The sequence below is a fragment of the Sporothrix brasiliensis genome (genome assembly GCF_000820605.1).
Source record: "Sporothrix brasiliensis 5110 chromosome Unknown Cont18, whole genome shotgun sequence".
Classification (NCBI taxonomy): domain Eukaryota; kingdom Fungi; phylum Ascomycota; class Sordariomycetes; order Ophiostomatales; family Ophiostomataceae; genus Sporothrix; species Sporothrix brasiliensis.
The window spans coordinates 2,354,108-2,364,853 of record NW_024467137.1 but is presented as its reverse complement, the minus strand read 5'-3'; the positions used below and the strand labels follow the sequence as shown (position 1 = coordinate 2,364,853).

General features: G+C 55.6%; 3 protein-coding genes across 3 annotated transcripts; all 3 read left to right on the top strand.

The window, feature by feature from the left end:
* Positions 1–607: 607 nt before the first annotated feature.
* Positions 608–977, top strand: SPBR_02125 (uncharacterized protein; the record flags this gene model as incomplete). The annotated part of the gene is made up of 2 exons (XM_040760432.1): positions 608–652; positions 750–977. The coding sequence occupies 2 exons, from the start codon at positions 608–610 to the stop codon at positions 975–977; spliced, it is 273 nt and encodes a 90-aa protein (XP_040619631.1).
* Positions 978–2,641: 1,664 nt separating this feature from the next.
* SPBR_01411 (uncharacterized protein) lies at positions 2,642–4,864 on the top strand (the record flags this gene model as incomplete). The annotated part of the gene is made up of 1 exon (XM_040759722.1): positions 2,642–4,864. One exon carries the CDS (start codon positions 2,642–2,644, stop codon positions 4,862–4,864), a length of 2,223 nt encoding a protein of 740 aa, XP_040619630.1.
* Positions 4,865–5,791: 927 nt separating this feature from the next.
* On the top strand, positions 5,792–7,746 carry SPBR_01485 (leucine rich repeat domain containing protein; the record flags this gene model as incomplete). The annotated part of the gene is made up of 2 exons (XM_040759795.1): positions 5,792–6,564; positions 6,642–7,746. 2 exons carry the CDS (start codon positions 5,792–5,794, stop codon positions 7,744–7,746), a joined length of 1,878 nt encoding a protein of 625 aa, XP_040619629.1.
* Between the last annotated feature and the right edge of the window lie 3,000 nt (positions 7,747–10,746).

Sequence of the window (10,746 nt, the reverse complement as noted above, 5' to 3'; positions counted from 1 at the left end):
CAAGTGCTCTCGTTCGTTTGCATGTTTTGGACCTTCTTCATGTTGTCTGCTTGGTGTCTTTGCTTCTTGTGATTCAGGTAATAGGACTTTGGCCTAGAAGATGATGGCACGCTGAGAGAGTAGTCATATATCGTTTACCATTGCTTCGGAGCCCGTTCCTGTTTCGCCCTCGTGTCCCTGAAGAGCCATTCTCAATGCCGGTGGATTATTATGTCACATACGATATCAAGATACACCTCATCAAACCCACTGCGACCCCAGCTATTCATGCTGATCTGGGATAGCCTCAATGTCGCGTTTTGGGGAAGCGTATCGCTGTAGTCGTATTGTGTCTCTGTAGTGACCAGGAGTATTCCAGCTTGACCTAGTCTTGATTAGGGGCCTGACTGTGACCCAAGCCGGGAGCTCCTTCCCCCCGAAAGAAAAGTATGTAACTTGCCCAAAGCCCCTTCTTTTCTCGGCCAAAGCCATCTCCTCTTTTTCTCCTCACTTCGTTTCGCTTCCATCTTCCATTTTCTATTCCTCCATCGTTGCAATCCATCAACTCAGTCTGCCAAACCACTTCAATAAACCAACACCACAAAATCACCCTTCACCAACCGTCATCATGGGCAAGGGCTACTCAACCAAAGGCTCCGGCACCAACAACCAGGTAGGCCACGCGCACTGCAGGAGTAATGTGGTTGCACATACGTCGGGCATCTCCCCCCCTTTTCTTGCTTCTCCTCTGACTCGGGTGACAAACTCAGGGCAACCACTACTGCAGCCGCGACTACGGCAACAATTCCAACTCGTACCACTACTCCAACACCGACGGCTCGTACTACTATGCCAACCCGGACAGCAGCACGTACTACAACGGCGGCGGCGGCGGCTCGACCTACACGGCGCCCAGCGGCCAGTCGTACTCGTCGGGATACGGCAACAGCGGCAGCAGCGGCAGCAGCGGCCAGTCGAGCGGCGGCAAGAAGTACTAGACGGTGGAGCCGGCAGGCGACCATGCTGGTGACTGACCGGCAGGCGACGATAGCATCCATCGTCTCGCTTGCCTCCACCCCACGGCAATGAGGAGCGAAGGGGCGTCGAGACGACGCCAGATCGGAGGAATGACGCGTGGGACTTTCGATGGGGTACCAAAATGGGAAGCACGACAGCACGAGACGCTGTCTTTGGCGGACATTTGCAGAGGATAAATTCGTCTAGTCCAAGAAAGCATGGTTGACATGGCTCACTTTGCTTCTCTGGAGCCTCTGTAATTAACGCTGTAGCCAGACTTCTGGGTAGCAATAAACGGGTTTCCTACAAAGCCAAATGCGTGCAGCGGTGACGCATCGATAGTATTGATGGCCGTGGTTAATTTTTTAACAATTTAAGAATGTAAGTATGGTGAGAATATGGAAGTGGGAGGATGTGTGCAGTGAGCAGCGCACCAAAGACATGAGCGGCTGTGTTTGACGCAGGCTTCCCTTATTCCCTATTCGGACGTACGATTTACAGTGGATATGGAAGCCCCTGTAACAGCCAGGCGGCTAATCCTGCCTCATCTCGACACTTTTCCATGCTCACAGAAACACGGCGGCTATCTGATGTTCTGCCGTTTATTTTTTGTGCGACTTGTCCTACATAGCGCACCGATCCAATCCAGGGGCATGCCTCAGAAGACCAATTGGGAATAAGAAGCAAAAAGAGACGCCGAGAACCGCCAACAAAACCCCTGCGCGCGTCGAAAGGGCCAAAGGGCGGCCCGCAAACACGGCCAGTCTCCCTGCATGGGCTTTGTATTTTCTTTGTCCCATTCCCGCCGTATTCTCTTTGATGCGCATCCCATCTCTCGACGTCTATTTAAAATGAACGTGGCCCCCTTCTTGCGGCCATGAAACAAAGGTGTCCCTTCTGGAGGTGGCCCGTTTTTTAGTGTCCTGGCCTTCTTTCTCCCGTCGACTCCCTGCATTGGTTTTCTTTTCTTTTCCTTTCCTCTTTCTTGCTACCGCCTAGTAGCGAGGTCTCTTTCTGGCCTGCTGGTACGCTGGCCCCGGTCCTCGCGGCCCATCCTATTTCGAAACCATCCCACCAAATACAAAGCATTGGACGAGAGATGCGTGTGAGCAAGTGGAACGGTTCCCAAAACAACGGAAAGAATTAGCGAAGTGAGATGGCAGAGTATCGTCTTCAGGGGAAAAAAAGGAGATCTACTCAGAAGGTCGACTTACGCGCTTCTGTTTCCATTTTTATGCTCCCACGCAGGTATATTTTTGGATGCGATGGGGCCGCAGGGAGAGGCCCTTCTTTGTGTGTGACCTCGCTCGCGCGGGAGGAGAAGAGGAGAAGACAAAGAAACATGTCGAGATGCACGGAGAGACGGCGGTTGGGCGTGGCAGACGACGGCCTTTCGATGACCCTGTGTTTCAACTCCGCCTGCTGGCGTGTATCCTGTGTCTGGATCGGTTCGTCTTGCAATAATACATAAGAAAGCTGTGTCACCTTTGCTATCCCCTTTGTTTTTTTATTTTGTTTGTCGTTTTTGTGTATCAAGTAAACACGTCGTGACACAGCCTCTTCCGAGACTGCATCAGGCCACTCCATATCATTGTATCATTGATCGACACTCCCTTTCATCCCTTTTCACTGCTCACCTGCCACGATGCCTTGGTGGATCTCCAGCCGCCACGGCGACGAGAATTGGCCGTCGCACATGGAGCGGCGCCGCGACGGCTCGACCAAAGTCAAGGCCAAGAAGCCACTGCCGGTCTGCGTCTATCTCGTGGAAGACTGCGTCGACGAGAGACAGCTTTACTTTTCGGGCAGTGGATCATCGACCGCATCGACCTTCTCATCCAGGCCTCGAGCGCGCTCTCCAAGACGCTACCTCCCACTGCCGGTTCCTGCTCCGTCACCACCAGTCCCGGCGGCCGTCGTGACAGTCGACTACCCAGCTGACACTGCCTGTGGCAGCACCGAGAGCTGTGTCGGCGGAAGCGACACGGAGAGCGGCGGCCACAGTCGCAGCAGTGGCAGCAGCAGCAGTGGCAGCAGCACCACCTCCAGCAGTGGGAGTCGCCGGGGCAGCTCATTTGAAGACACGACCTCCTACCGCCCAAGACGAAGCCTGTCGCCGACGCCGTCGGCGTCCTCGACCACGTCGCGGCACAGTATTCCGCTTGACTTTTCCTCCAACGTCTCGTCCGTTTCTGTGGCTTCGGCGGCAGCAGCGTCATCGTCGTCATCGTCGTCGTCGTCCAGCTCGTCTAGCTCGCCACTGCCACACCCAAGGGAGCCCTCGCCGCCACCCAGCCCCGTGTTTCCTCGTCCGCCGGCGTCTCCCGCCAGCTCGTCTGCAGCGGCCTCTGCATCTGCTAGTACATCGACTACCTCGTCCAGCCGGTCGACGCCTAAGCCGAACGTCTCGGTCGATGTCGTCACCTGCGAGCCGGCGGCCTCCATTGCAGGCAGTGGACGCGGCATTTTCAGTTCCAGTGATGGGAGCAGCCAGGTCGGCAGCAACGACACCAGCAGCTACAGCGTGCCCGCCGTTGTGGCGGTTCCTGAGCAGCCGATTGCCCTCCGTCGCACATGGGCGCGGCCGCAGCCGATGCCGATGCTCCAGCCGATCCAGACCGACTTTCCGCCGTACCAGGTCGGGTACTCACCTTATGTGCCGTACCCGGCATACGATGCGCTATCGCCTAGTACCAGTCGGTCGAAACACCGAGCGCGTCGGGCCGACCGGACGCCGAGGTCGCCGTGGGCCTTCTCACGCACACCAAGGACGCCCAAAACGCCCAAGACGCCCAGGACACCACGCCTGGCAAGAACGCCAAGGGCCGTCCGTATCAAGCCTCGCAAGAGGGAGCCACCTCGCATCATTCAAGTGCCCCGCTCGCCACTCCCGTACAGTGCGCCAGCCGTGGGCTCCCATTTCGTGGATGGAGCGTATCGCGGCCGCCCTCTGAGTCCCACGGGCAGTTATGTGCGCACCGAGAGTGGGTCGCGGGAGCGTCGGCGACAACTACGGGCCGCTTTGGCCGCTCGGAAAGCCGAGGCCTCGGCCGCTGCCATGGCCGTCGAAGCAGCAGCAGCAGCAGCAGCAGCAGCACCATCGTCATCATCGGTAGCCACATCAAGCCGGTCATACCGCTCGGGGCCATCGAGCCGTGTTCCTCCGAAGATCGTCATGGGTGATGGCAGCAGCATCAGCAGTCGCCGCAGTCATCGCAGTCATCGCCCGCTGACACCTATACGCGTCGTCGCTCCGCAGCTACCCACACCCCGCCGGCGCAAGAGCGCCCTCGCCCTGTCCCGCCACCGCACCGAGCCCATCCGCTCGCCCATTTTCGACGTCCATCGCCCGCCCCCGCGCACGCCGCGACGGCAGTCGGCCACGGCCGGTCTGGCGAGCGATCCCCGCGTCGCACGCGTCGACGACCCCACCTGGGGCGACTACCTCAAGGGTGGCAGCCGGGTCGTGCAAACACGGCCGGTCCGTCGCTCGTTAAACACGCCAAACACGCCAAACACCGTCTCCCACAGCCGCAGCCGCAAGTCGACGGCCTCCAGCAAGCCCTCCCTCTTTGGCGGCTACTACGAGTCGACGGCGCCCAGAAAGTCCAGGGCATCGACCCCGACGGAGCGATCCATGCGGCCGCTCGACGACATTCTGGCCTACCTGCGGCCGCGGGAGAGCTCCATCGATCCTAGCCACACCAACCCGCCCAAGCCGAGGCGGACGGCGGCAAGCATGGCGCCGCGCATGGCCGCGGCGCGGAGAGAAGCCACGCGACGCGGCGAGCAGCTTTCCGAGTCGACGTCGGAGTCGCGGTCGATGCTGCGGTCGCGGTCGCGATCGCAGTCACGGTCGAGGATGTGAGGCCTGTGGTGCAGGTCGTTGTTACGTTGTTGTTGTCATTGGTCTTGTCTTTGATTTTTGGTTTCTGGTTTCTGGTTTCTGGTTTTGTTTTCGTTCCTTTGCTTTTCGTTGGTCCAATCACGTCCATAGACTAATACGAACCGTTCATCTCATTTCATCGTATCTGCGTATGCCCCGCGATTCGTGTCACCGGCCGGTTCGTGTGGTCTCGAATGCAAAGTTCCGGCATCTTGGTTGGCCGTTTGAAGTGGAGTCGAGAGCACAGAGCTGCCCAAGCTTTCAGAGCTCTGCGAAATTGAGCTTCAGTACATTCGTAAGATCTACGTAGTGCTATTCCCCGCACAGGGAAGGTGGAACCACTCACATCCCAGTCCAGGCTAGTCACGCGACCCCTGCGCTAGAGAACATTTCACTGGTTCGCACCTGCCATCAGATAACAAAAGTCACAACAACCTCTTGCGGTAGCGGCGGGCCCACACTCGTACGGCAGGCGCGTCCTGAGCGGTTCCCCCACCCACATTCTGCAGAGCAGCTGTATGTTGAAGAACGCGTCGAGGAAGGCGCAATCCGGACCGGCTGTTGCACTTTTTGAACGTTGATTAATTACGTCGTCCGTATTTTGTTTTGCTTCATCCCCCCCCTAATTTCGAATCCTTTTTTCTCTTTCGCCATCCTGTCCTCCCAATCGTTGGCCAACACGCCCTGCTTGCGCATTGCATGCAGACCCCGGTGGGAGGACCATTGTCTTATTCTCTATGTCGTACCCCCTCGATATCCTTTCCCATAAGATTGTCGTGCACTGAGACTCATTTTTTTCTCATTTATTTATTTATAATTTTGTCTTCATAGTCTCGCCGTGTCTTATTCCGCAGCAGGATTTTGCGATCGCCCTACTTGTCTCCGGCCACGACCGGACGTCGTTCCACCATGTCCGACGAACCCTCCCTCCCGCGCATGCCGCCGTTCCGGGCCGCTGACTCCATCTTTGGCCCGAATCGCAAGCGAGGTCGCCTTTTCGACGGTAACGGCAGCGGAAGCGCAAGTGGCAGCGGCTCACACCAGCTGTCAGCCCACCAGCTGCTCCTCAACAACTCCAGCGACCCGGCCGTCTTCTCTAGCGACGACGACCCGGCCCTCGACAACTATGCCCTGCCCGACCCCACCGGCGCGGGCCATCCGCGCATCCGCAAGAAGAAGCGCTATGTCGGCGCCTGGTTTGCTCAGCATCCGGCCTCGACCGACTCTACGTTTGATGAGGATCCGTCTCTACAGCAGCAGGACAGAGAACGAGATCAAGGCCAGAGAGAACCACAGACAATGACGCTGCCTCTGTTATCGTCGCCCGTGCGGCCACGCCCGAGCAAGAAGAGACGCACCTTTGAGCGGCAGTTTGACAGCGGCGTGTGGATGGGCAAAGAGGGCATTGCCGAGGGGGCCGACGGCGCCGAGGGTGACGAGGACATGCTGGAGGCGGCCATGGCCGAATCGCCGCCGCCGCCGTCGCAATCGTCCACGTCCTCCCAGCTGTCGCTTGCACCCCCGCCCGCCGCGCCGCTCCAGACCGATTTCCCTCCCCCGCCGCCACGCCAGCGCCGCGTTTTCCAGCGCGTGCCCAGCCTGGCAGTGAACAGTGCCGAGGAAAAGGCGCGCAAAATCGTCCAGGAATGTATCGAGGCCGGTGACGACAAGATTTCGTTAATGTAGGTCCTCTATGTTGTCCTCTATTTCTTTTTTTACATGTCTTCTTCTTAGCATTAACCTGAAACTTAACTTCCAGTGGTCTCGGTTTGACGGCACTTTCGAATGCCACGGTGGAGCCTTTGTCTGGCCTCGTGCCCTTCCCCGTCGTCACCGAGGGCGTCGCATTTGAGCAGCGCGACCCCAAACTCAAACTTTTTTTGTCCAGCAACAACCTGGTGCGCCTACCCGGTGCCCTCTTTCAGCTGCAACACCTCACCGTCCTCAGCCTGCGCGGCAACGGCCTCACCGAGCTGCCGCCGGCCATTGGTCAGCTGCGCAACCTCAAGTCGCTCAACGTGTCCCTCAACAAGCTGCAGTCGCTGCCCGCTGAGCTACTGCCGCTCATTCGGACGTACGGCCAGGGTGGGCGCCTTACCGAGCTGCTCGTCCACCCCAATCCGTACTTTTCGCCAGAAGAGGAGGTTGAGGACAACAATACATTAGAAGCCGTGCCACGACCTGCCCGTCATGTGGGAGACCGTCCTACGCGCGTGGCCCGGTCACCCGTACACTACATGGACAGCTGGGGCAAGACATGGTCGTCCTTTACCCTAGACCCGGCCGCGCTGGGCGCCTGCAACCTCATTCCAACCGAGGACATGGCCATAGAATCCGTGCCCCCGGTCGAGAGCACTACTGTGGCCGCCGCCACGTCCCGTGTGCCGACGCTCGTCTCACTCGCCATGGAAGCCTGCTACCGCACACCCCAGCTGCCACAGCTGCCAGACTTGCTGCCACCGGAAGCACCGCCGCGTCTGGCACGGCAACTCGGAAAGGCTCTCGCCGTGCGCGACAGTGGCGGGAGCACGTGTTCGGTGTGCTCTCACGGACAAGGTCAGCTTGCCACGCGACGCCCCATGGTGGCTCCCATGACGGCGTGGCTCGAGTGGTGGGAGTTTGGCAAGCCGGACGTGAACGTGACGTATACGCACACTGCAGCAGTCTCAGGGTCAACAGGAGCAGCAGCAGCAGCATCAACAATAGGTGGTGGAGGAGCGGGAGGAGCTGATACACCACAACCAGCACGGCTCCAAGAAAATGAGATTGAAGTGCTGCCGTTCATGTGGCGTGGTTGTTCGTGGGGATGTGTGCCACGAGTCAAAGTGGTGGAAAAGGACGAGGACGAGGAGGACGAGAGGTAAGAGGAAGGCAAATCAGCAATGGCTCCCTTATATCTTGAGGACCGCCTCGAGGTGTCTATTTGCATTCATTATTTCAGCACGCTGTATATTCTTTGTTCTCTAGTTTCTCTGTAAATTCCTACCAATGTACATTCTATGGGGCCTCATATTGTTGGCCTTGGCTCCGTGTTACTGTTTTAATTGTCATTATTGGCGGTCGTGCGTGGATATATCTGATACAGTACTGTCGTACTCGATGCTGTCTTGTGATACGATCTCCCAGAACGTGGTAACCGTCACAGAGGTGACACATCCTGTTCCACAACAGGCCGTTTGGCAGAGGAGAACCACTATTGTGCAGTTTCTGAATTTATGCACAAGATTTTATTCACTTTGGCCGCTGTGTCGCCCCGCGAAATGGCCAGGGGAAGGAATTGGCGACCGTCATAATGACAAGGAGGATGTTAGAGTGCCAAAAAGTGCATCATGTTTGTAATGTTCCCCGAGTCCAGGTAGCCAATGGCCTATCTGTTGAGCCCTTTCTTTACGCCTTAAATCTGTTCAACTATCTTCATCCTGCGGCAAAGAAAACGCCCCATTTTGTGATTGGGCATCGATGAATCCTGGCATTCCCGGTGAGTGTCCCTCATATTACCGTCGTCTCCTCGGGCGTTGGTGGCCTTGTTGACTTCTCCCGTACTGTAATTACGCATCAATCATCCCTTGTTTCCTACCTCGCCTCATGTCCCATTTCTCATGCTGTCCTTCCTTTCTTTATGACTCACCTTTATGCGTCCTGGTCCAAATGCCATTCAAGGCCGACTTTGCTTCGTGTTGTCTCATCGTATTTCTCCACCGAAAGCTGCCATCTCCTCGTCCACGGTAAATCGGTGATCATAGCACCGTCGCCCAATAAGACAATATTGTTTGACAGGAGCTCCTTTCCCTTAACCAATTCAACCAATGGCCTTCCGCCAAAATAAGTCTGCAACGCAGGCCAAAGGGCAACGATTGGCACATGCAGCCCGGCCCTGCCCCATAGAGAAATGTTTGGCGAGGGACAAGCCCGGTGTGGCGGATCGCCACTCGTACAGTCGTGAGAGTGTGTGCCTGCCATGGTATCCAAACTCACACAGGCTCTCAAACCTTCCCGCTCTTTGCCAAGTGCTGCCCACTGCTGCCTGCTGGCCCCAGGACGTCAGGTGTCAAATACAGCGAGGGCAAATTACATGGGCCTTTCTTGTTGCTCGCATCCTCAATCACGACATACGTTCCTTCTTCAGCCTTGTACAGAGTAATTCGACATACCAAATACACTTTGGATGTACAACATACCCTGTAAAACAAATTTGCTCGGGTATCATCGGGGCATATAACAGAGTAGTATGACTCCGTAATTACTCTGTACTTAGATTGAAATATTATGTTGTACACATAAGGAATCACAAACAATGAGCAGTTACAGCCTTGCCACCTGCCACAGCAATTGAAGTCGGTAAATCCAGCCTTGTCCTTTGGTTAATGGTTCCATGGTTGGGCAGCGACAGGCGCCTTCTGGTTCCGGGTGTCCCGACCCTGGATGCCTTGATCCTTGTCTGTTTCAGATAGAAAGCAATTGTTTGCAAGCCGGCTCCGAAAACCAGGTCGGCCTGTTTTTCAGACAGCTCGTTGTTTTCTCCGTTAGGTAAGAGAGTACATTGAACACGCACCAATCGAGAATGAGGGTCGGTCCCAGGGACCAAGGGAAGCGGGACTCCTCCTGGCCGTGTTTTGAGCATGCATGTGGTTTAATCTTTTGCCTGCCGTCTTTAGCCTGCCGCTTAATTAATCAAAACGAGGACCATCAAAATATAACATACAAATCACAATAGGGCGATGAACAGAATGAGATCAAGAGGGACAGAAGAAAGTGCTATTAGGGCAGATGCAGGTACAAGGACCAGCATCATCCTGCCAATTTTCTGCGAACAAAATATCAAATTCATTGTCGGCATTTCCATCGTGCACAATCTTGACATGCCCCCCACCTATTCTCGCATGTCTCGCAGCATCCGGAATTGTGTGTTTTTATGCTTCAAGGACCAACCGGATGCGATTTCGCAGCTGCCAGCACAAAAAGGCGCCTTGATCGACCGGGCACCTGCAGGTTGAAGGAGATGACCGGGTGTGGCCAAAACTCTGCGCAATTACTTCGCCTTGTCCCGTAACAATCCCAAAAGGGATTTCGTTTTTTTTTTGTCGCCTTCTCGTACATGTATGACCTGTCATAAACTTCCTTTTGTTTTACTTTGTCTTTTACAACGAATGTACTTCTCCTGTGGTTCATTACTCTCTTTCGTCCTTCTGCATGTTTGCACGTCGCGTGGAACCGCTGGATGAGAGGGGGTGTGGTGAAGGACCACGTCTGAGTAGCTTTTTGTGGAAACCTCATGCACCTCCGAGCCTGCTGAGAATATTCGCAAGAACAGGGCACATGTACCTTGCACGTCCTAATCGTGCGGTTTACATTGAGGCAAGCCAATGCAAAGGCTACTTTGTACACGAGCATTTGCAGATTTTCAAAGCTGATGGAGCCGTTGAAGGGAGAATGATAGCCACCTGTGCCCCGTGGAAGCGAACGGAAGGCCATGGGCCGGCATTGTTGGCATTGGCAACGGGGACTCCAAACGTTAACGCAATCAAGACTGTTCGTTGATACCCCATACTTAGTACTTGCTTTGAACATGATATTTTACAAGCTTTTGAAATCTGGAATGATTTTAGAGCCAGGTTAGCAATTCGTGTGATGCACACCTTGTGCTTGTCTCATTTGCATTTTCCAATGGTCAACAACGCACGGGGCTCTGGAGGCGGTCGACGAGACAAGACACGTGCAGTTGCACAGCATGCCACAAACTAACCATGTCAAGATTCCTTTTCCATGGAGACAGTCAACCTCTGCTGAAATAAATTATGGCCCAATCAATTTACCCCGAAAAAAACAGGCCACAGAACACGCAGAACAGCATCGCAGAACATTTC